The 26652-nt window shown below is 40.7% G+C and overlaps 1 protein-coding gene across 2 annotated transcripts in view; it reads right to left on the bottom strand.

Annotated features, from left to right (window-relative positions):
* The window catches only part of LOC114026992 (myocardial zonula adherens protein-like), a 100144-nt gene extending 81060 nt beyond the window's left edge, over nucleotides 1–19084 (bottom strand). Inside the window, exons 1-2 of one of the 2 annotated variants that reach the window (XM_027840799.1) lie at nucleotides 18791–19084; nucleotides 2046–2132 (exon numbers count right to left, since the gene is read on the bottom strand). In XM_027840799.1, the coding sequence (XP_027696600.1) occupies nucleotides 2046–2132; nucleotides 18791–18865 (162 nt within the window). In that variant the 5' untranslated portion in view covers nucleotides 18866–19084. The remainder of the gene's footprint in view (nucleotides 1–2045; nucleotides 2133–18790) is intronic. The other variant, XM_027840798.1, reaches the window with a different exon arrangement.
* Between the last annotated feature and the right edge of the window lie 7568 nt (nucleotides 19085–26652).

Raw genomic sequence — 26652 nt, 5'->3', positions numbered from 1 at the left:
AAGGAAGGAAGGAAGGAAGGAAGGAAGGAAGGAAGGAAGGAAGGAAGGAAGGAAGAATTTGCTCAATAATTGGAAAACAGCTAAATAAATTAAGATACGTTAAAGATGAGGACCTTTGCAGTGTTACAGAGAGTCACTGGTGAGGAAATTTCTATATCGTTGCAGGTTGACACCTTCTGAAGCTTACAATCTTATGGAGTTACTTAGAGTACTGAGAGGTTGAGTGACTTGGCCAGGGTCACATAGCCAATGGGTGTCAGAGGTGTAATTTGAACCCAGGCATTTTGGCTCCAAGGCCAGCTTTCTATCCTCTATGCCACCCTTAATATTAAAGGTATATCAGTGTAATGAAATGACAAATACAAGGAATCATGGAAAGCTATGTGAAGGGAGATCATAGAATGAGAAAAGTATACACATTGACTACCACTACAACTACTAATGTTGTAATCAACATTAACGGATGAAATAAGGAGACGAGAAGCAAACTCATTTTTTTTATTTGGTTCTACTTGGTTAAAATGCATGATATATTAACAATTTATGAAAGATTCTTTTCCTTATTTTGCTTGCTTGCTTATCTTTCATGGATATTAATCTATAATGTCACTGTCCTTTTCTGGTGTGCCATGTCATCCAGACATGACAGAAAAGCTAGCATTTTGGCAGATTATTTTATAACAATGATGATGATAGATTAATAGAGAGGCAGCAAGATATGATGATGGAAAGAGCACTGGTTTTAGGGTTAAACCACTTGAGTTCAAATAGAGAGGATTTCAGTTCCAATACTTACTAGCTATAGTGACCCCTGGCAAATCACTTAGCCTTTTATGCCTTAGTTTCTTCACCTGATAAATGGATTTAAATAATACTTGCCTCACCCATAACCCCCAAGGTTGTGAGGAAAGTGTGCTGTAAACCTTCCTGCACTATGGAATATGAGCTACTACTATGTAATATCTTGTAGTTACAGAACTCATCATTTATATTATCTCATTTGACCCTCACAATAACCCCTGGAGGTAAACAATGCAAGTACCATCCCTATTTTTCAGGTGAATAGGTGAGGGCAGTGAGGCCCAAAATGGTTAAGTGACTTATCCAAAGCCATACCCAACCTTACACAGCTAGTAAGTGGCAAAGTTGGGACCTCAGGTCCTGTGACTTTGGGCCAAGTTTTCTCTACTATACCATGTGTTCCTAAGTCATTATGGAATCTCAAGAGAATATTCTCAGGTCCCTATCTTCTAAAGCCAGGCTAATCTAGAGATCAACATTGTAGTTGTCTGGTAGCCTGGGAATAATATATACTTTCTGTACTTTTCTAAAGTACAGAGGGAGCCCAAGTGTGCCCTTGGATATTGCCTGGGGGCTTGGCATCATGGGACTTTGCCCAACCTGCTTTTCAGAGGCCTATTCCCCTATTCCCTTCCTTTTCTTTACTTCTCTAAGCCTACACCTTATCACCCACCTTTTCATTTGCCTTAAACAGAACCCAAGATATCTGCACTATTGTGACCTCAATGAAAACCCCTTCCAACAGAGGGAGATTGGAGGCTGGCTGAATAATTAGAGTCTAGTCTACTGTGTCTGTGGCAAAGAAAGGCTTGGTAACATTGCAGAACCTGCAAACAATGCTGCATTTTGATTCTCCTGAGCTACACTTCTCAGCTGGAAAGGGGCCTTTCCTCAGAGTGCCTCCTGCTAGGAAGTCAGTGTCCCAAAGGCTTCAGAGGCAACATAGCTCAACAGTGTTCATGAAGAAACAGGAGAAGGGGGTGGAGAGAGGAAAGGGAGGCAGCCCTGGACAGGGAGAAAAGGTATGTTTTCTGGAGAGATGTGAAATGAGATCAGGGAGGGATGATGGTGCTTTTTATTAACTGAGCTCCTGACATTCAATTCCAGTGAATAGCCTTTCAAGGAAAAAGCAGGCCTCCACCAGCAGAGCTAAGAGGAATAAGGGTCATTTGGTGTTTGTAGTTGTTTTAAAGTAGGTCCAGGTACCATTCACTTGATAGAGTTCAGGCGCCAAATCTACTTACTTGTTCCTTTCTTTCCTCTTTTCTTTCGCTTTGCTCAGGAACTGGGCAGTCAGGGGGCACCGTTAATCGTAATCTGCAGACGTTGGCCTAAGCAAGAGATACATACACATACAGAGCTGGCATTAATAGTAGACATGTTATCAGAGTACAGATCCTAGTGGCCTAAGATAATAGATGAACTTTAAAGTCGGAAGAGACTTTAGAATCCACAGATAAGGGAGTTGGAAGTGCAGGTGTTATGTAATCCAACCAATATCGAAACAGAAATCTCTACAAAACCTCCAGTGATGGGAAACCTATGACCTCTCAGAGCATTCCATTCTGCTTTTGGACAGTCTGAATTGACAGGAAACTTTCTCTTGATCAGTCATCAAACATCATGTGCCTACTGTATGTCAGTGACATACTCAAACCTGGGCTTTCCACATTATTGTAGCAGCTGTGTAGAGGATGGATTGAAGGAGAGACCAGGAGAGACCTAAGAAAGAGAGGCAGGTTAAGAGGCTATGGCACTAGTCCAAGTGAAAAACAACAAGTGACTGAACTAGAGTAGTCACCATATTGGAGAGAATGGGATGACTGCAAGAGATGAGAATAGATTCAATAGATGTTGTGGTGGTAGACTTGTCAAAAACTGATTGGATATGGGCAGTGTGATGGAGAGTGAAGAGCTGAGGGGGAATCAAACCAGAAGTTCAAAAGACAGGAGGGTTTCAAGGGAGGAGGTAGTAAAATCCATTTTGGATATGTTGAATGGAGGTTCCTGCAATACATCCAGTTCAAAATGTCCAAAAGACAATTGTTGACATAGGACTAGAGCTCAGGAGAGACCAGGCCCCTGGATCTGGGAGTCATCTGCATGGAGATAATTGAACCCATGGGAACTGATGATATCACCTAGGGAGGGGGTGTGAAGAAAAGAGGGCCCAGGACAGTGGGACTTGGAGGGTGATTCAGCATAGGATGCTGAAGACTGGCAGATAAATAGAACTAAGAGTAGATTAATGGTTATGACTGCATTTTAATTAAAATGCAGCTTAGTGTATATATTACATATATCATATGTAATTCCCCAGTTTTAGAGATGCAAATTGGAACTTGTGGTTTCAATGTGAAAAGGTATGAAACAGTGCCACTAAATTCAAAGAAAACACAGTAACCAGGAGAAAAGTGGAAACTGAAATCTACCTTGGTGCAACTTTCACCCAATGCTTCTAGCTCTGCCTTCTGGGGCTAAGCAGAACAAGTCTCATCTCTCTCCCAAATGAGAGCCTGTTGATTACATGAAAGTGGCTATTATCCCCCCCCCAATCTTCTCTAGAGTTATACCTCATAAATAATGACTCACAGTTGTTTAGCACTTTCATGCTTTCGATATACTTAGTCGGTGTAAAGAAAGTAGGGCAAATATTGCCCCTATTTCACAGATAAGGATGCTAAACAACTTCTATTTCTTCAACTAATCTTTGCACGTTATAATCTCCCATTGTTTCATCATCTTGGTCAACGTCCTTTTGAAATACATCTTCCATTTAGCACTACCCTTTTATTTTACATAAACTGCCTCTGTCATCCAGAAAGTCATCATAAAGTCATTTGGATTTATATCCCTTCCAAATGCCTTAGGGAAGAGAGCTATTAAAAAATCTTCTTAACATTTCTGCTATGAGGTGAACCAATTTATAGCAGGTACAAATGTCAAAAGGACCCTAGATTAGGAGCCAGAAGACTCTTGGACTAAGGTGCATGACTATGGGCAAGTCCTTTCATCAGTCTGAGTTGCAGTTTCCTCCTCCACAAAATGGAGATAATACTTGCAGTAGAAAATAGCACCTTCCTCAGTGTTGTGACATAAAAAAGTGTTTTCTGAACTTGAAATCATTAGAGAAGTGTTAGCTGTTATCATCATCTTCCCCATGGCTGCTGCCTGACATCACTGCCCCTTAGGTTATGATCAAGTTCACCTTACCCATACAGGTGAGTGCCTACAGAGTATAGGGAAGAAGGGTTCCACATTCAGGGCTGATACAGATTCTACCACCTGAAACCCACCTGTATGAGCTGGATTTACAGCTTCAGCAGGTGCATCTGAGCCATAGTACAACTGTGTACTGGTCTGTCTCCTGAGGAGGGACCTGCAGCCTGAAAGCATTCACCATGTTCCACAGTTCAAAGGTACAGTTCAACACACTGTCCTTTTTTTCTGTAGAATTTTAGTATCTGGAAAAAAAAAATCTGTAGGATTCCTGAACTTCCAGATCCCCATAGCCTGGAACAATACTAAAGCTGTAAATGCTTATTCTGAGAGCTATCATCCAAAAAAGGAAACCAATCCAATGCACTTTCGCTTTCTCCTTGCCTAATTGGAAATAGCAGAGCGTGGAGGCAGTACAGTGGATTGAGCTGACAGACCTGGAGTCAGGAAGACTCATCTTCCCTGAATTCAAATCTGGCCTCAGACACTTAACTAGCTGTGTGACCCTGGGCAAGTTACTTAACCCTGTTTGCCTCAGTTTCCTCCTCTATAAAATGAGCCAGACAAGGAAACGGCAAACCAGTCCAGTATCTTTGCCAAGAAAATCCCAAATGGGGTCAGGAAGAGATGGAAATGACTGAAAAAAATGACTGAAAAATTAGAAATAGCATCCAATCCAGGTCACTTTGGAGAGAATTTACTCTCCTGACTCCCAACAATTCTGGTTCATCCAACACATTCCTGGGATCTTTACAAATAACAAAGCATAACCCCCCTGAATAGACAAATACAATTTATTGGCCCCTCCCTCTCCCCTAGGTATTCTAATTCTGGCTGGGTCTGGACCTCAATAAGACTGACCTAGACTCTTTTTAGCTGCAGTACATTTACCCCCTCAAGGGTCCTTCCCCCACTCTCTTTACCTCTCTACCTCTTAACCTCCACCCTAGAAGATCCCATTACCCTATTCTCTCAAGAGCGTGGCATGGACTCCTACCTATTCTTTCACTACCCCTCTCAATTTTACCTGGACATACTCTCCTATACCCACCTATTCTCTATCCCATACTATCTTCCAGCTACCACACCTACTTCTTACTGACTCCCCCAGACCCAAATGAAATCAACCTATCCTCATCTCATCTTTTCCAGAGTGTCTTCACAAGGGGAAACTAGCTAATACAGGATCTAATTAATCCTTATGAGAAAGAACCAGAGCCTTGTCTACCACTTCCAGGTAATGTATGGTTTACCACAGACAAATTCCCTATTTTGATGTCAAACCAAAGTAAGATTCTCATAGAAGGAACTTAGACTGAGTAAATGGGGAGAAGATCACCACAGCCAGCCAGCAAGGGAAATGTTTTGCAACTGTAATGAACAAGTAACAACAATGTATAGTTATATTGCCCTTTAAAGGTCACCAAGACCAAGTGATGTGTCAATGGTCATATAGTTAGTAACTGTTCAGTCATTCAGTTGTGTCTAACTCTGAGTGACCCCAATGTCCATGGAGCTTTCTTGGCAAAGATACTGGAGTGATTTGCCATTTCCTTCTCCAATGTGTTCCCACTGAACTGAGGTGAAAAGGGGTTAAGTGACTTGCCCAGGGTCACACAGCTAGTAAGTGTCTGAGACTGGATTTGAACTCAGATCTTCCTGACTTCAAGCCTGGTGTTCCATCCACTGTTCTTCCTACCTGGCCCCAACTCACCCAGGCTAGAAATACAGTGGTTACTCATGGACTTGACCTCATTATGATCTGCACAGAAGCTTTTGACCTTCTCCATTTTCCTGACCTGGACTGGCTCACTCCTCCTTTAGTAGTCTTCTGGCCCTCTGCTCCAGGGCACTTACCATATTGGTACCAGACAGTATAGACACCCAATCAACTTCAGCCCTTCTATAGCTCAGAACTCCCAAATTCATGGAATCCATCAGCCTTAGACTCCCCAAGCAGCAGGGATTACAAGCATATACCACCAAGCCTGGTAAAAGGTGTGTCTTTATGGAAAATGCTATCCACATCCAAAGAAAGAACTATGGAATTTGAATGCAGATCGAAGCATACAATTTGCTATTTTTTTTCCTTCTGTTGTGCTTTGTTTCCTCTTTCTGGTGGTTCCTCCTATTGGTTCTAATTCTTATTTATAACATCACTAATGTGAAAATATATTTAATAGGAACGTACATGTAAAGCCTATATCAGATTGCGTGTCATCTTGGGAAAGGAAGTGGGGAGGGAGGGAGAAAAATCTAAAACTCAAAAGCTTATGGGAGTGATTGTTGACAAATCAAAATAAATTAATAATTTTTTTTAAAAGTGTACCTTTAACAAAGCATTTCAAAAGGAATGTCTTTGTTAAACCACATGTCCTTATTTTCTTCTTTGAAAAATAAATATAAGAATTTCCCTGTGGGAAAGTTTTCTATAGAGTAAGAACAGATTCAGGGGAAAGTCTTATCTCTCTGCCCATTTTATGACCCCAATTACTATGGTATCCAAGAACACAGGACAACAATCTCCTGGCCTTCCCCAAGGGCTACTAAGGCTAATGAATTACAGACTGACTTCCCTCTAGTCTCACTAAAGCTGCTGTTACATGGTACCTGAAACATGGCAGAGAGTAATAACTGGCATTTGAATATTGCAAAGCATTTTACATTTACTATTGACTAACAACTACCAATGAAGTAGTCATATCTAGTATTATCACCATTTTACAGGTGAGAAAACTGAGAATCAGAGAGGTTGAGAGCCTCACTCACTTAATAGTGTGATCACAAGCATCAGAAGTAAGATTCAACCACAGGTCTATCTGACTTCAAGTCCAGAACTTTATCTATCACACCATGCTAAGATCATGCCAGATTCCACCTATATCATCATTTAACAGCACTCAACAAACACATTAAGCATATGCCATGTTCAAGGCAACGTTTTCAGGCTGGCAGTTTTTTTTTGATGATGGAGTCTTCATGCAGATAGAAGCATACTTTTTAAACTTCATTTTTGTTGTTTTTTTATTTTTATTTTTGGTCTGTTTTCTTTTACAACATGACTAATGTGGAAATATGTTTTGCATGAATACACGTGTATAAGCCAAAGCAAATTACTTGCCTTCTCAGTGGGGGAGGGGAAGGAGGGAGGATCAGAATTTGGAACTCAAAATTTTAAAAAACAAATGTTAAAAAAAAGTTTACATGTAATTGGGAAAAAAAATTAAAGGAGTCTTTGCCCTTAAGGAGGTAGGGAAATGCAACATGCACACAGAGAAATATAATGTAAGATAGAGTATCATCAGAGCAAAGGTTGAGACCCAAAATATTCTAAGAAAATCAGAAGGTAGAAATAGCACTAACAGCTGGGGCATCTTGAGGAGGCAACATCAGAGCCAACAAGGATTTGACCATCAGAAACGGGGAGGAAGTGCATCGCAGGCATAAGGAACACCAAGTCAACACATGGAAGTGGAAGGCATGATATTGAGAGTTCAAGGAATTGCAAGGGTCCAGTTTTGTGGTTAAAGGAGAGTCATGTGAAAGAAGGCTATAAAGGTGGGCTGAAGCCCGATTGTCAAAGGCAAGGCTTCTTAACCCTTTTTGTGCTACAGACTCCTCTGGCAATCTGGTTGAAGCCTTTGGACTTCTTTTCAGAATGTTTTTAAGTATATAAAACAAGATAAATATGATTACAAAGTAAACCAACGATCGTGAAATACAGTTATCCCTTTTTTTCTAAGCTCACAGACCCCAGGTTAAGAAACCCTAATTCACTCAGAAGTGAAATGACTTGCCCAAGGTCACAGAACTTGTAAGTATCAGAGCCAGAACTCAAACCCGTCTTTCTTGACTCCAACTGGAATGTTCTTTCACATATAACACTCCATCACCCATTTCAGTGCCTTTGAATTGGCAACCCTCCCAAGTCTGGGATTTTCTCATTACCTCATCTGGTAAAGGGCTTTAATCATCAGTCTAAAGAAATATTTGGAGGCAATAAGGATCCCCTGAAGGCTTTAAAACAGAAGAAATCGTGGTCAGACCTATGTCTTAGAAAGGTCATTTTGGCTGTCATGTGAAAGATTGCTTAGTGAGGGAAACACTGGAGAGTTAATAGGCCATTGAGATAATCCAGATGAGAGATGATAGACAAATTTGAGAGACTGCATTGTGAGTGGAGAAAAGGGGCTTGATACAAGCGATTTTTGATACAAGGTGCTGAATTAGTAGGGTGGATACAAAAGGAAAACTGACTAATATGCAGAACATGACACAGACAAGTCACATCCTCTGACTCCAAATCCAATGCCCAAATCTAATGCCACACTGGAGGCAGCTAGGGGACTAAGTGGTTAGGGTATTGGGCCTAGAGTCAAGAAGACATAAGTTCAAATCTGGCCTCTGACCCTTACTAGCTATGTAACCCTGAGAAAGTCATTTAACCTCTGTTTGCCTTAATCCACTGGAGAAGGAAATGGCAAACCACTCCAGTATCTTTACCAAGAAATCCCCATGTACACCATTGGCATGCTATGGTCCATGGGATCACCGAGAGTTGGATGTGACTGAACAACTGAACAACAACAACAACACACCTTGCTACCTCCAAACAAAACATCTATAACGAATAGCAAAGATCGGTCTAAAATTAAACTCTGCTGAACCTGTCGGAAGGCATACGTCCCTCATTCACGATTAAACCCACCACTATCTCACGGCCTCTAACTCAGGCAACAAAAGGGGCTAAGCGAGTCCCCTTGGGACTTTATCATTGGGTAATATGGATAAAAAAAAGTCAAAGTCTGATTTCTGGGGTTGGAGTTCTACGGGGTATTATGTGAATGGTAATCATTTTGCGCATTTTGGTGATTGAGACATGTCAAAAGCACTTGCTTTTGAAAGAAAAACAAACACTAGGGGAAAAAAGGGAGGAGTGGGGAAAATAATCAGAGAAAACAGAGGAAAGTAAAGTCAGCAGAATTAACCCAGATGGGTTTGAAAATTCACCAGCAGTATTTACATTTTCTTCAAAGTAGTCTGTATTGTAACTGAATAACAAGGTCAGCTAGTTCACACATGGGTCCCTGCCTCCTCCTCTTCCTCTTTTCCTCTCAAAGAAACATGTGTGAGGGGACTATCACTGTCATCTCTGTTTTGGAAACCTGCTGTACGTGATCAGTGTGGGTGTGGCGGAAGAGTTAAATTCCAAGAACTCTCTTCTTCACTCACGCAAACTCATAAAAACGGTGGGTGCACAGCCATTCCAAAGGGTTTGTTGCTGTCTGTACCTCTGCTCTTAGGCTTACTGTCTTTGAAAACTACTCCAGAATGGCCCACTCCATTCCTAATGGCTACTCAAAAGGCTGGCTTTGTGATTGTTTAAGCTGAGTTCTAGGCATTGTTTTTCCAAGTTGAATTTCACTGATTCATGGCTTATGATGGATATTTATGACTGTATCAATGACATACATGCCTGAGAATGGGCAGTTCATCATGTAGCAAACTATGGGCCAACTCCAGTGTTGCACTGACATTATGAAATACTAAAATAACAGCTCTTTCACATAGTACACGAAGGTTAACAAGTAGCTTTCCTTAAACAACCCTATGAGGTATGTATTGCAAATATTATTCTCACCTTATGGTGGAGGAAACTGAGACTCATCAGAAGTTAAATGATTTGCCCAAGGTCATACAACTCGTAAGTGTCAGAGCTGGAATTCAAATCCAAGACTTTCCTCACTCCAAATGTAATGTTCTTTCTCAAATGATACTCCATCACTTATCTCAGAGGATTTTCATTGGCTGTCCGTCATATGCCTGGAATACTTTTCTTCTTACCTTGGCCTCTTAGAATCCCTGAATTCCTTTAAGTCTCAGCTCAGACTCGATCTTCTGCAGGTTTTTCCTATACTTTCGTAGTCCCCTAAATTGCTAACTTTTTGCAATAAGACATGTCAATAACATTTTTAAGGACTTCCTAGTTGCTAAGCCTGAGGATACAAAGAAAGGTAAAGTACCTTGCCTATATCTTTTTTTATATATCTTTTTATATACAAATTATATCTTTTTATATACAAATTATCACCCAAATTCAAAGCAATCAATCAATAAACATTTATTAAGCACCTGCTATGTGCCAGGGGATACAAAAAGAAGCAAAAGACAATCCCTGCCCTCAAGGAGTTTACAATCTAATGGGGAGACAACGCACAAGCTATATATACAAAGTAAGCTATATGCAGGATATATAGGAAATAATTAACAAAGGAAAGGTGCCAGGATGATAAGGGGATGGTGAAGGCTTCCTTTAGAAGATGGGATTTTAGTAGGAACTTAAAAGGAAGTCAGGAAGGTGAGTAGTCCAGAGTAAAGGAGATAGAGAGCAGTCCAGGCCTGGGGGACAGAGAAAACGGAGCTGAATTTAAGGACTGTTTCTGCCTCTTCTTTTTATCTCCAGTCCTTACCGGAGTGGCTGGCACTATGTAAGTATTTAATAAATGCTTTCCTAAAAGACTCACAGGTACAATGGAATATTTATGGTACAATATGAACAAAAATTGTCTGGGATGAGAAGGTGGTTTGTGATATGCCCCTTTGGAGTGCTGATGCTGATGAGAGATCACAGATTTGTAAATGAGTTCCCAGGCCCCATCCCATTCTAAAACCATGATAAAACAAGAGCCTTCCTCCTTCTCAGGCCTAGCCCTAGACAAAATAGTGAAGTGGGTGACATTTTTATTGAATGAATGCCTCACTTCCCCTTTCTTCTATCTAATTTCTCTTCAAGTTTCAGTTTCCTTGTCTGTGAAATGGGGATATCACATACCTCACAGGGTTGTTGTGAGGATCAAATGACTTTTTTGTAAAATACTTTTAACTACCAATTTCCCTTTTCCATATCCCCTTCAGCCCTGGGAATGTGCTACTCTCATAGCCCTAGTTTCTTTAGGTTCTGGAAGCATCCTATGATTAAGTCACTAGAACTTTTTAGTGTGACTAAACTCATGTCTTGCCTCCCTAATTACCACATAAAACCTCAAGATATCTACATTCTAAAAGAGGACAGAAGAGAGAGAACAATGGCTAACCCTAAGGAATTAATTTCTAGTGGTGAAATATCAGACATTATGGCACTTGGGTGAGGCAGATATTTTGGGTCATATGGAAGCTTCCCTAATACCTCACAAATTGCTTCAGGTAGATGACTACTAATTAACTCCACCTGAGGCCTGTTGCTAGTGGTTATACCACAACAATTCCATAATACAAAGTATTTGGTTCTTTGGTCATCTTCCAACTTCTCCATGCGAGGTCTACAGTCCCTAGTCACCTGGTATTTCCAGCACTTTACTACAGGGGAATCCTATATTACCATGAGTACAAGTCCTAAATGACATTAAAGAAACTCTCTGGACAGCTGGGGACATCATCTGTAGAAGATGCAGGTTTTAAAGCAGACTCTAGGAGCTTGTGAGGGCAAAAATCAGGCCTCATTCATCCTTGCACCTATGGCTAGCTGGTTCTAAAATGCTTGTTGGAATTAATTCATATAGAACAGATTCTACCTCTTTTCTACAGGCTTTGGAATTTGATGACATTTAGGCACATTGCTTTCTGGAAGGTCTTTCAAGGAGGAAACTGGCTTGTCTTGTTTCTCTATTTCTTTCCAAATCCCAACCTCACTGGACTATATAGTAACAAAATTCTGGGATGCCTTGTAGTGAGGCTTTAGCTGGGCCCTGCAATGCCCCCTAAGATACCCAGTCTGAGGGCAATGGGCCTAATGACAATTTAACCAAGAGCAGGTAAACAAAGTTACAGAATAGAGGCAGGGAAGGGTCAGAAAAGCAAGGTTGTAAAAGGTAAAACAGACATTTCTCAAGACACAGAAACACTGTCTTGACTACTGCCCAAGCAACCCTCAGGCTAACATAATCTGTCTGTCTACTGCAACTGTCCAGTCTTTCATCATGGATCCTACCCTGTGTTTGAAAACTATATGCTTACTAGCTAACTAATACACACACACACACACATATATATAAATAAATATATATATATACACGTATATGTATATATATGAAGATATATACATATCTGCCTATATATATGTATGTGCACATGTGTGTATATATGTATATATGTGTGTATATATAATACCCATACACTCCCCTTGCTCATATTGGGTAATTTTTATCATCTCAGTGCCTGGAATCAGGATGACTTCCTAACCATCCTAGAATATAGTTTGCTGGTTGAATTGCTGGTGCATATCTTTGGATGGAGATAAAGTTTGTCTAGTATAGTCAAGTGCCTGTACTAAATTGGGTCTTTAGGTCCAATCTTCAGTCTACAATAAACTGCTACTATTCTTATCAAATGTAAAATCCTCTGGCATTCAAAGCCCCTCATAACCTGGGCCCCCCTTTCTATTCTTCTTTTTGTTTGTTTTTTGGGGAGGCAATTGGGATTAAGTGACTTGCCCAGAGTCACACAGCTAGCGAGTGTTATGTGTCTGAGGCCAGATGTGAACTCAGGTTCTCCTGACTCCAGGGCCACACTACTCTATCCACTTTGCCACTTAGCTGCCCCTTCTATTCTTCTTACATGCCTACATACACATACCCCATGTACTCTGAAAGCCAGTGATACTCACCTCCTCACTATTCCTCAAACAAGACCCTTCATCTTGATTCTGGGAATTTTCACCATCTGGTCCCGATTTCTGGAATTCTCTCCCTTCTAATGTTCACCACCTGGCTTCCTTTGAGTAACAGCTAAAATCCCACCTTCTACAGGATCCCCCTTAATTCTAGCACCATCCTTCTGTTGATAATTTCCAATTATCCTGTATGCAGTTTGTTTGGACATAGTTGTTTACATACTATCTCCTCTATTAGACTGTGAGCTAGTTCCATGAGAGCCGAGACTTTTGCCTCTCTTTGTCTCCCCAGTGCTTGAAGCAGTGCTCGACACGGTAGGTGCTTAATAAATGTCTATTGACTAATTATTGACTGCTTATACAGACTCCTTCTTATGCATATACATAGAGCAGTTATCAGCATGCACTACCTATCTCTGGCCATTGCTCTGGGGGACCCTATGGCTTCTAAGACTAGACAGTGCCTCAAGACAGCAGCTCTTCGGGAGAAGAAGAAAGCGACTCCTACCAATTGATTCTCAGTAAGACCCAGGATTCATAGCTGTACGAGCAGACTGTGCAGCACACCATCACCAAGCCAAATGGGTGAAATATGAACCCTGTTCTCAGGTGGCCCTTTTGTGATCTCTTTCCTGTCTTTTCAGCTGCCCTAAATTTTTATTTTAACCTCATTTCACCTATATCTTGTCTTTTGAGGAGCAGTAGGAAAGAACACAATGTGATTTTACCCTGAGATCTATACCCTTCTCCCCTACTCCAAGGGATAGGCTTGGGTTCCTCTATGACTATATCCAGAACTTGTGATGATTTCTGCTGCCTAAACAATTCAGAGTTTCCTAGTAAACTCCTCAAGATCATGGACCTTGTCCTATCCATCTTTGCACCTTGCACCATTTGTAAGAATTTGATGAATGTCTGTTGAACTGATGCATACTGATACCAACTTCCAGGCCCCCATTAATTTCTGGGGTATCTCATGGTTGAGGGGAAGGAGATGTGGACTTGGAGTCAGAAGACTTGGGTTCTAGTCTTATCTACGACATTTGAGGTTTTGGACAAGACACCTAACCTCTCTGAGCATTAATATCCCCATTTGTAAAATGAGAGGATTATTCTGGATTCCCTTCCATCTCTAAAGCCTGTGATCCTTTTAAGTCTAACACAGACTGACAAATTGGATTGTTACATAGTTCCTACTCACCCCACATATGCAATCCCTTGCCAAATCTTGCCCTTTTGACAAGACATATGTCTCCTCTTCACTCATACAGCCAAAATCTAGTTCAAGTCCTCGTTGGCTTTGGCCTAGACTACTGCAACAGCCTTCTTAACCCATACCTCAGTTGTCTCCCTCACTCCAATCCACCTTTGACTTAGCAGCCATGACAATTTTCCTAAAGCATAGGTCTGACAGTGTCTACTCCCTATTCCTGTTCAATGACTTCAAATGGCTCTCCATTCCCTCCATGATCAAATACAAAATACTCTGGCTTTTAGCACCTAGCCCCTTCCTACCTTTTCTGTCTTCTTACACTTTTCTTCCTTCCACGCACAATATGATTCAGCCACGATGGCTTACTTGCTGTTCCTCAAACCCAGTCTTCTGTCCCCTACGCCTAAAATGCTCAGCTCCTTCACCTCTCCCTCTTACTTCACTTGACTTCATCTCAGGTCAAAGCTGATCTTCTGCAAGAGGCCTTTCCTGGTCTTCCCCCTTCCCCCTCAGCTTCTAATGCCTTCCATCTCAGATTGCCTTCCTTTTACTGTGTATAGCTTGTAAGTATCTAGTTATTTGCATGTTGTCTCCTTTAATAGAATGTAAGCTCTTTGAAGATCTTTATTTGTATCCCTAGGATTTAGCACAGTGCCTGGCACATAGTAAGACCTTAATAAATTTTTACTGACTGACTGATTTATTGAGCTCACTGAGAACAAAGAGGGACAGTCATCAACTTAGATACAAGGAACCATGGAGTAACCTTAGTACTCTGGTGAATTTAAAGAAGTCAAACTTCCCTAGTAGCTTCTAGAACTAAAGGTGACATATTATTAAAGACATTTTCCTGAGATCGGTAAAGATAGCTTCAAGGTCTTGACATTGTTTTTAGCACTCCTCCTCTACTGCCTGGCATCAAGGACTATATTTGCTGTACCAGGCTGTGTCTTAAAGGTACACTGATAGTCCAAGAACAAATAGCTGTTGTTGAGTAGCTGGTCTAGGAGGGACTCTGGAGCCTAGCTATTCTGATGGGCAACTGCCTCGTCAACCAGTGTTTCAGGGAAAGCCCTCATTCTCCAGTTTTCTCTTCTATAACCTATCCACTATGCTAACTCAAGTACTTTCCCTGCCATTCCAGGTGTGGAATCATGAATCATGATCAATAATTCAACACTACCATAGTTCTTGGTTGGGTGATATCAATCTATTCACCTATAACCCTACTCACCATCCCTGTAATTTTCTAGACCAAAGCGCTCCTCCCTAGCGATTGTTCCTCCATGTTTTGGAGATAATATTTTTTTAAAAATGCTTAGCATGGTGCTTGAAACATAGTATATAATTATTTATTCTCTTCCCCTCTTCTTCCCCCATCCCTTTTAGATTATATGCTCCTTGAGGCCAGGGATTATCCTTGCTTTCATATTTGTATCCACAGCATTTGACACAGGGCTTGGGAAACTAGTAAATGGTGGATAAATTTATTCATCCCATTCATTCATTCATTTATTCATTTCTTCTAATGTCTCCTCAATTCTAAAATTCTGCCATTTCTATGGTTCTATATATTTTTTGGGAAAGTAAAATGAAGATGAATACCTGTTTGGACCCAGTAGTGTAGCTGACAGCTCAGAAAGTTATTTCTAAAGCTCATCCAATCCCAAGGCTATGAGTCTATGATCAGACTCAAGTTTGACTTAGGATATTGACACAAAAACAAGGAAGTGATGACTAAGCAGTTAATTTTGATTCTTTGCAGAGGAAACTAGTCCAATATAAAGAAAATAGTGGAAGAGGAAGAGAGGAGATGCCTAATTCTTTTCACCCTAGGTTGAACATTTCCCCCTTTTGTAAATATCTATTAGTCAGTTGTGAGCTAGCAATCAAGTCAACTGTGGCTATAAATAAGGTCTGGTGTTAGAGAGAAGATTCAGCGTACTCCATTAGTCACTGCTCTACACAACAGAATAACAGAACATATTTGGTTGCAGTCTGGGACACATGCAGTTCACAAATACACAAAGCCTTTTTCTTAAGGAAGAAAATGTCTGCCTTACTTTCAAGGGATCATCCTAGTATTCTAAACATTCCTTTGAAAGACAAAGAAATTTCAAAATGTTTGATTTCCCCCATCCCTCAAGGTTATCATTCAGTTTTTTTTTTTCTGGTCATGTTTTCCTTCCAAGTCTTCCCAATTTATCTTCCTGCTGTTGCTGTAGATAAAACTATTTTTAGTTTGGAGGCAGACATTTTTGTTTCACAATCTCTGCTGGTTGGCACATTTCTATGCCTCTCACACCTCTGATTCTGGGCTGACAGAAATTACTCCTTATTTCTTTAGGCACAACTTTAGTTAAGAGGCAATCACAGTTTCGAAGTGACAGTCATCAAACAAATGAAATCCCAATAATAACCCAGGCTGGATACATCATTTTTTGGTACCTGATTCAGAGAATTCATGATTCCCCATCAGCTGTTAACAACTATTTCTATTCTGCTTGAGTTTCCATCCTATCAAAACACAGAGTCTTCCCTATCTCCCCTTATCACACTTGACATACTGCTTTTGATAAAAACCATAATTCCACTTGCTAGTAACATCGTATTGTCCCAGTTTCACTTCTTATCCAGTATCACAAAGGAAAGCAGTCAGCACTGACAAACCTCCAAGTAAAGTTGCTTTTTCAGCTCTCTGATCTATAAAGCTGAAACAAAAAAAAAATTTATCTTTGTTCCCCTTGAAGTAAACAAAATTTTCTCTTTCTTCCATTTAACCATTCCAATACTCAATAAAGTGATTAATGGTATATCCAGTGTCCTTTTCCCACTCAGAAATGGCACCTTTTCAGACTGAGGCATTAGAAATTCATAATTAGAGCTGGCAGCCTTGGAAGAAAGAAAATAACTGGAAAGTTGAGATGTCTTCTTTCCAGATTAACTGATGAGCACAAAACTGGGAGCTGTATTCGTTGGGAGAGTTGGAAGCCACCAAAACTATGTGATTCTAGCAGTATCCAAAGTGACCAAAGATGTGAATGCTATTTGACTGCAAAGGCAAGGCCTTCCTTAAGGATGTTTCTGTCATGCCACACTAAGAGCATAAGCTAATTTATTTACTAGAGAATTGTTCTGGTTATTGAGGAGAGCAAGCATTTGAAGCAGTCGATCAGTTGCTGGTCACATTTCTATCTACCCATAGTTTTGTGCTGTAGACTAGCCTTTGTGAAGCTTAATTATTCCACTGTCTTAATTGTGTCCTAATTAACAAAGATCTCCCCAAAGTTGAATGAACACATATCTTTGTATAAAGACCATTATTATCAAAAGCCTTAATGGCCCAAATTGAGATCCTGGATTTTGAAGTTAAAAATCAGATAAAGTCCTTTTAATCTATGTATCTAGCTGGATTTCAAAAGCAAGAAGAAAAATTAGGTAAGATGTCAACAAGTTCCCTACTCAAACCCTGCCCCCCCAAAAAGAACCTTAAACGGCTCAAGGCATTGAATGCCATTAATATCTTTCTGGTGGTATGAAAATTAAAACAGACATACCTATAAGAGTAAAAACTTCAGAGCAAACAGGAAATACCAGACTATCCAAAGGTAGTTCTGGTTTGGGTGGTAATTTGGCGGTAATCGATTAGATTGTAAACTCCTTGAGGGCAAGGACGGCCTTCTGCCTCTTTTTGTGTCCCCAGCACTTAGCACAGTGCCTGGCACATAGTAGACCCTTAATAAATGTTTATTAATTGAGTAAGAGTAATAATATAAACATAACCAATGATGGCCTCTACTATATAGGTACATACACATATATGTACACAAAAAAACGTACATATATTAGGATAAGATAAAAAATCATTAGACAGCTGACTTTTTTTGGAGGGAAGGGTGCAGTTTTGACTTCTAATGATTAACATTATCACTAAATATTAAAAGACTAATTTCTAAATTAATTTCTCTAATATGGAGGAAAGCTCCCTCAAGAAAACAGGAAATACTCAATTTTGAAAATAATAATAGCAACTGCCACTTAAGTGACACTTTAGGAATCTGATTTACATGCATTATTTCAAGATACATAAAAATGGTTTCTTTACGCGCCTTGTGGAGATGGTACCCAAAGCTCAGACCTTTAAGAATCCACATAGAATTACTGGGTTTTTTAAGTAACTCAGAAGGAAAAACAGCGACTTCCACTAAGTGAAGTCAGAGGAAATAGAATCAACTGGCTCTCGGATGGGCTTTTCTCCATTTTGTTAAGCACCATATAAAGGAGTTATTTTAAAATAAGGACCATAGTTACATAGAAGGAGCCTTTCCACCTTCCCTATATCTCCCTTTTTAAAGGCAGCTCTAGAAAAAGTATTAAAGGTCAATTGACACCGCAATAATCCTTTTAGTTCAATCAATGGCCAAAACAAAGTTAGGCATTTTCTTGATAGCTTTGCCTTTGGATCCTAAGCCAGCTAAAGTGATTAAAAAGATCACGCTTGTTTCTTAAGCAGATGCCATCCTCTCATCCTAGGCTTAAGAGGGGCAAGAGAGAGGAAGGTGAGCAAGGAAGAATCAGCGAGCACCACGTTAAATACCAGGTCTTTTTTCCCTCTCCCGGGGCCTCTTAGGTCTGGGTGGTTTGCAGAGTTGAGAGCAGGTGGGCTTGTGAAGGGGCTGAGCTTGGCTGGGTGGAGCGAAGGCAGGGGGTCTCGGACAGGAAGTGGGCAGAAAGTTGAGCGATTCTTTGGCCCACGGCTGGCGCGCTCCTGGGAGCAAGGGCTTAACTACCCAGGAGCGGGGAGCCGAGCGCCTTTAGACTGGGCTACTGAGGAGAAAGGCGGAGAGCAGTGGGGCTCGCTCGCTCCCTCTCCTCCTGCTGCTACTCACCCTCTTGCTTGGACCCCCAGAGGACGCGGCCCCGTTGCCCGAAAGCAGGGTGACCGCGGAACCGTAGCGCAGCATCCTCCAGCTGTGCCGTGGGGCGCGGAGGGCGGGAGCGAAGCCGGAGTGTCTTTTGGGTTCGAATAACGCTTCCCAGGCCCTAGGCTGGCAGTCTGTCTGCCCTTCTATCTGCCCTCCCTCTTTCGTCCTCCTTGCCTCCTCCCTCGGTCCTCGTCACTGTTCCCGCTCCTCCTCTCCTCAAGCTACCCCGGGGGAGTGTCCGCAGCCCGCCGAGTCTGCAGGGAACGACCCACTCCCCAGAGGCCGCGCCAAGCGAGCTGTGTGTGGCCAGCTGTGGTCGCGGGGCGCCCGGGTGGAGGAGTGGGCGGGTAGACAGGGAGGGAGCGCACCTCGGGGAGGAAGAAGCGAACTCCCAGGTCGTCCGACCTGTCCGCCAGCATTTTCTCTTTCTGGCTCTGACTCGGTGTCTCTATGCAGGGGCGGTCAGTCCGAGTTTGGGTAAGGAAAGGCTGAATCGCTCCCTCTAGGCCAGTGCAGAGGACTCCTTCCTCTGCAGACACCTTAACACAGCTGGGTGAGGGAACCCTCTGAGACCCCCTTTCTAGCACTGGAGATAGGAACTGCTTCTGGCACAACATTAAGTCATTCAACAAACGTTTGTTATGCACCTGTTGTGCGCAAAGCACAGTTCTAGGTATTGAGGAAAATGGGGAGTTTAGATAATATACAGCCAGCCCCCTGGACTAATAGTAAGAGGAGAAAACACAAACATAACTATCATACACTATTAAATGATCGTTGCTTTAGAGAGTGCTATACGAGATGGGCAGGATGTCTTCCTCAGTCACTGCCCCCTAGTTTTGAGGAGGGAGATATCCATACGACCCCCAATCCCTGAATCTCATGTGTCCTTTATGATTCTCCAAATGTGGTTTTGTGAGGGTGGGGACACAGGGCCTTCCACCTGGGTCTCATTTTCCCCCGCTCGTCAAAATGGGGTCAGGCTATTAGTGAGATTCCATTGGTTAATTGATATCTACTAAGATACTTACCATGAAAGAGGTTAATGATTATTGTCTTGAAGTATGGGCAGCTGTTCTAAGGAGGAAGGAAGTGGGTTGTGGCCCAGACGAGGACAAAATAAACTGGCATCTATTGTTTGTTTACATTTTGGTGACCACTGGAGAGTCTCTGGAATGTTTTGGTAAAGACAAAGGAGGCAATAGATCTACATTTTATCTTGGGGTCCCATTTGGCCATTGCAACCTAATAGGTTTTCATGCTCCCTCCCAAAGGCGTTGCTCTGCAAATGTGCTTTGTAACAAATATAAAAACCTTTCCTACAAATCTCAAGAACAAAATCCAGAACTCTTGCTACTGAAAAAGATGTCCCAGATAATCTCACTGACGGAGCTCTCAGAGCACTTTGCCAGCCTGTGTGACAAGAGCCCTAGGGCTCATGCTAGGGAATGAAGGGCTTTGGGCCCTTTGATTACTCAGTCAACTCCCAAAGTATTATGATGCCTCTCTGGGTTATGTCATGTTCCAGCCAGGCCAACACTGGAAAGCATATTTAGCAATATTGGAGGAAATCCAAGAAAGAGAAGAATGGAGAGCAAACAGGAAAGTGGAAGGGGGGGGTGGGGAGGAGAGAGGAAGCACACTGGAGCTGGGAAAAAGAAAACAATAGTATATGTTACTGAACTGAGAGGAAAGTAGAAAACTGAATAGTTCATCTCAATGACACACGTCTAGGAATAATTCTGAAAGTGAAGTAATGAATTTATATATCTTTATATATATCTTTATATATATTTATATATCTTTAAGAATAATCAAAGATCTCTGTATATATAAATCTAGAGCTGTAAGGGACATTAGAAGTCATTTAATCCAATTTCCTCATTTTACAGATGAGTATATTGAGGCCCAGAGAGGTTGAATGCAAATCACACAGGTAGTTACTGACAGAGCCAGAATTTGAACCCAGTCTAGACTAGGTAATAGCAATATAACTCTAAATAGAAAGAAAAGGAAAACTGGTCATATGTAATATGAAAATCTATATAACTGATCTATGAAAAACTTTTTAGAATGAGAAGCTTCTTGAGTCAAGGCTCTATGATATTTTTGTTTGTATCCGTTGCCTCTGCCACAGGTACCCTACACAGAGAAGGCATTTAATAAATGTTTGTTTAAATGATAGCTTGATAGAGTAAAATATGGTGTTGAAGGATGGAAATGAGAGAGGAAGATAGGAATGTCCAGGCTATACTCCTACAGATTTATCCATCCCAGTGCTGAATACCTTCTTTCTCCCCTCCATTCCCCACTCTTTTCAATTTCTTTTAATGTGTCATCTTCCCATTAGAATATAATCTCCTTGAGGGAAGGAACTGTCTTTTTTATTTTATTTTTATCACAGCACCTAGCATATGTTAAATGCTTAATAAATACTTGTTGACTGACTAAAGAAATTAGTAAAATCTTCTTGGAGAATACTGGACCTTGAAAGATATATAGGTTTTACATTGAGTAGAGTGGAGGCCATATTTAAACTATCCTCAGAAGTAGGGGAATCCAATTATTTTTAAAACGTTCCACTAAAGTACATACCATGACCTCCTCCTATCACCCAAAAAAAGCACAGAAATTTGAAGAGACTTTATGGACCATTTGGTCAAACCTCTCTATTTTACATACAAGGAAACTCAAAACCAGGAAGTTAAGTGACTTTTCCATAATTATAACAAAAAAAAAATTAGAGATAAAGTAAAAACTAGAACTCAGGTCTCCTGATTCTCAGTCTATCACTCCTTCCATTAAGGTTCTTTGATTCCCTTGCTTCATAATTTCAATTACAGTTAGTTTCCATGTTCTATAGTTTCCGTATTCTGTAATTTACTTCCTATTCACTCAAGGGGTCTTTCAGTTGCCTGGCTAGTTTCCCGTAGCCCTATTCCAGAATTCTTCATCATGTAACTGGACTTTTAAGCACTTTGGCCTTTTTTCCTTCACTGCTACCTCTCCCTGAACAGTAGGGATAAGGAAGGGCAAGGTATGGAAGAGAGTTAACTTTAGTATGAACAGTAGTGACAGCAACAGGAAAAGCCACCACAGGGTAATCATGGCTGGAGATCTTGAACTATCAAAGCTAGTAGAATCATACATACACATAAGACTTAAATTCTTCCTTATATCTATTTTAAATTCCTCTGCTTCTGCTTAAACCCAAGAGATGACCCAAGTCAGTGACAGGCAACTTTCACCCTAATCAAACAAGTAACAAAGGGGTTTGTATTTGGTTCTGACTTTGATAGAGAGGGAGTTTACCTGCCCTCTATGCAAAATACTTTCATATTAGCATTCCAGTACATTCTTGAATGTACCTTGAATGTTACCTTTCAGGCTTCTCTTTCCACACTAAGTAATCTCAAATTCTTTAACCTTTCCCAACAGGCTCTTATTGCTAGCCCCTTAATCATTTTAAACTTTTTTTTTTTTGGGAGGGGAGCCAATCAGGGTTAAGTGACTTGCCCAGGGTCACACAGCTACTAGTTAGTATCTGAAACTGGATTTGAACTTCTCCTCCTGACTCCAGGGCTGGTGCTCTATCCACTGTGCCACCTAGCTGGTCCTATTTTTTGTTACTTTTTACTGAACTCTCTCCAAATTCTTGTGTTCCTCTTAAATTGGGTGCCCAAAAGTATTCTGGTGAGTTTTCAGGAAAGAGCCAAATATAATGTGGTTATTGGCAGAAACAATCAGGGATCAATTCATTGGATGTATACTACTGCTAAGCACACACACACACACACACACACCAGTTAAGAAGAACTGAGTTCAGATCCAGGCTCAGACACTTACTAGCTATATGACCTTGTTTGCTTCAGTTCCTCATCTGTAAAATGAGCTGGAAAAGGAAATGGCAAACCACTCCAGTATCTTTGCCAAGAAAACCCCATGGACAGCATCGTTCACAGAGCCTCAATGAGTGGCATACAACGGAATAGCAACAACAGCAACATACACACACAGGCTTAGGACTCTTCATAATGTTTTGTTTGCACTTCTCTGATATACTTATGTTCTGTTTTTTAAAATTGTAGCCTTTTACATATATAGTATATCATAATATGCTTGTTTTATATGTAATTATTAATATATTACAATATACTTTTCCTATAGTATATTAGCTCCACTGCTAGACTGTAAATTTGTCTTATTTATGTCTGTAAATCCCTCAACGTATAGCACATTGCTTTGCCCCTAGTGGGTTTTGGGAAGAAATGAACAAGCATTGACCATTTCTGCATTTTGTAACCTCTTTTCTAGTATCTCTAAAGTTTCTCTTGTCCTATCAGCTGGGAAACTGGAACATTTGTCCCAAATTCCTGCTACATTCATCTCTCCTGAACACCAGGAAAAGAATAACCATTTGTAACAGGACAGAGAAAACATTTTCAACACTTTGACAAGGATATTGAATTACAAAGACAGCTTTTTTTAAAAAATAAAGTGCAACAAGAAACACTGAACATTCACAAGGAGTTAGAGAACCAGAGAACATGACCCAAAGATAAGGAAAGCAGGCTGAAAGTAACCAAATACACCCAGCTAACCCAGTGAGATCTACAGTATTACCTAAATCTGGCTAGACACACAGGATGAAACTTGGCTAAACTACACTGGTAAATGCAAGACCCACTGAAAATAATCCGGGTCCCTGCAACAGTTAAGAATGTGAACAAATGGGCAACAGCAAAGAGTAATAGAGGATGTTGCTCGAAAGAGATCTACTGTCTTAAAGAAGAATTCTTTAAGTTGCAGATGGAGTGACTGTACAATCCTCATTTGGAAACCCCAAATAAGTATAGTCAAGGCAGGGAATGGAAGAATGGATCACAGGATCAAAGATTAAGAGCTGGCAGATACCTCACAGACCATCCAACCTCCTTCATAATAGCTGGTTATATCTTATTTGATCCTCACGACAGCCCTGGGAAGTAGATGCTGTCCCCATTTTACAGATGAAGAAACTGAGACTGAGAGAAGTTAAATAACTTAACTAGAGTCACAAAGGAAGGGAGTATCTGACACAAGATTTAAATTTGGGTCTACCTGTATCTAAGTTCTATACTAGAACAACTGTGATACCTTCACAAATGAGGAAAGTGAGGCCTAAAAAGGTTAATTGATTTTGTCAGGGTCACACAGCTATTAAGTATCTGGCATTGGAACTTGAACCCAGTGCCTAAAATCTAGTTTGATAAGGGAAGTGACCAGCACATACCATTTTCCCCCAGTAATAACTTTATATTTTACATGCAAAGAAGGAAATTGAACTTTTTTTCCTTATAGAGGCTCTAGCAGTTGGTTTATTTTGAAGAGGAAGCAGGTACAACACTCTACCCAAAAAGGCAAGGAGTAAATTGGGTGGGAAATGTGAAAGGATCTATGAGGCTTCCTATAAGGCACCATACTAAAACATCTCAACTGTGTAATATATGATGTCAGCTTCGCTGAATAATATGTGAGATTCATCCTAAAAGTTACTCAATTTGTGTCTGGCCAGTTAATCTTGTTCTGACAAAATTAAACTACCAGTAACATTTATAGCTGCTTCTAAACCCAAGACATTGAAATTGAAATAAGCTTGGATAGAGAAGAAAAAAGAGTTTGTTTACAAATTTTGCTTTTTACAAATGGTAAAAATGTGGAAGGGTGGCATTCAGTCTTCTTTCAACAGACTGTTCTGGATTCATCCCATACTCGATGCCTGGTACCTCCTCCCTTTTCTGTAATCTTCTTTGCCTAGAACCTTTTGCCGTGCTAGATAGAAACTTCATGAACCATGCAACCTTGCTAATTGGTGCCTACCTGTAGCATTAGATGTGGAAAGTCAATCAGATGGCCTACCAGAGACCTTGCCCCTCCCTATAAAGCCTGTGGCTTTCACGCAGCCAAGCTATCCTGATTCACAGAATGATGATAGATGACGGCATCCCACCCATGGAACTGGGAGGAGTAAAGAGGGTTTGGTATTACCTGCCAAGATCACAGGGTGGCCCTTGCAGGACCATGGTAGACTCCACCACCCTTCCTCCCCCTCCTATAGCTTAAAGATCATTGCATCTGATGCCCTAGCAATATCTCTGGTTGCATCTCTGCCCTGATTTAGGGATGTTGCTCAAATTCGGGGCAGCAGATGCCACTGTGGTTTGTATATATCAGCTCTTGTGCTAGGTCTGGGGGTCAATTGCTGCCCCATTGTCCCTCCCTTGCTGCCCCTGCTTCTTCTTCCATGTCCCTACTCCCAAAGACAGCACTTTATACCTCCCTTGTGGGAGGTTGTTGTTGTTGTTCAGTCCTTTCGGTCGTATCTGAATCTTCATGACCCCATTTGAGGTTTTCTTGGCAAAGATACTGGAATGATTTGCCATTTCCTTCTCCGGCTCATTTTACAGATGAGGAAACTAAGGCAAACAAGGTTAAATGACTTGTCCAGGGTCACAGAGCTGGTAAATGTCTAAGGCTGGATTTGAACTCAGGTCTTCCTGACTCCAGGTCCAGCACTCTATCCACTGTGCCCTTCCCCCAAAAAATGATGTACCTATCCCTGTATCAGGATAAAAGGGACATGTGACTTTGTCTATCTTCTGTTTCAATGTAAACAAATTATAATTAGATTTTAAAAAGAAAAGAAAATGACATCTATAACTTCTGGTATTTATATGATATTGTGAGGATATTGAATTACAAAGACAGCTTTTTTCAAAAAATAAAGTGCAACAAGAAACACTGTACATTCACAAGGAGTTAGAGAACCAGAGAACATGACCCAAAGATAAGGAAAGCAGGCTGAAAGTAACTCACAATATCAGAACTCTGAAATCATATTAGCAATGACCATTAACCATCTTAGCTGCTATATTTTATCATTCATGCTAATAGGCACACTGACATGTACATTAAAACATCTCATATTCTTCCTGAGATCTACTTTATTTCTCTGTTGTAGATTGGTTTTTGAAAGACATGGGACATCACGTATCCTATTAGTTTTTTTTTTTTTTAGGCAGTTGGGGTTAAGTGACTTGCCTAGGGTCACACAGCTAGTAAGTGTCAAGTGTTTGGTCTGAGGGCACATTTGAGCTCAGGTCCTCCTTACTTCAGGGCCAGGGCTCTATCCACTGAGCCACCTAGCTGCCCCCCTATTAAAATTTTTTTAAAATTATTTTTCTGAATCTGTGAATTGGCATAGGGGACTGCCAACGAATAAACTCCCACTACCAATCCAGATAAGCAACTTACAGTCTCAGAAAATTGGACAATAAGAATATTGAGATGTCAGGTGACTTGCCCTAGATCATACAGCTAGTATGTATCAAAGACCAAACTTGAACCAAGGTTATCCTGCCTCAGGGACTAATGGTTCTCTAAATACTATGCCAGGCTGTCTCATAAGGTATAATATACTGCCATAACCAAATACAGAAATTACAGTTCTGGAGCCACTGTGAGACATCATCTGAAGGAAGTAGACGGCTGCAGGGAAACATCTCTTCAGATTCAAAACAAATATGACAGGATCTAACATTAATCAAAGATGTATGAAAGTGGAGAGATAGATCGGCATTGTGGAAAAAAAAACACTGGATCTGGAATCAGAGATCTGAGTGACCTTGGACAAGTCATTTAATCTCTCTTGGCCTCAGTTCTCCACCTACAAAATAGTATTAATAATAACATTGTTATTATATTATATTGGTATTATATAATAATAGCTAGCATTAATCTAGCAATTTAAGGTTTACAAAGTGCTTTACATATATAATCTAATTTGA

Source organism: Vombatus ursinus, unplaced genomic scaffold (genome assembly GCF_900497805.2).
Source record: "Vombatus ursinus unplaced genomic scaffold, bare-nosed wombat genome assembly UNPS02014848.1, whole genome shotgun sequence".
NCBI lineage: Eukaryota > Metazoa > Chordata > Mammalia > Diprotodontia > Vombatidae > Vombatus > Vombatus ursinus.
This window is presented reverse-complemented; position numbering and strand designations above follow the sequence as displayed.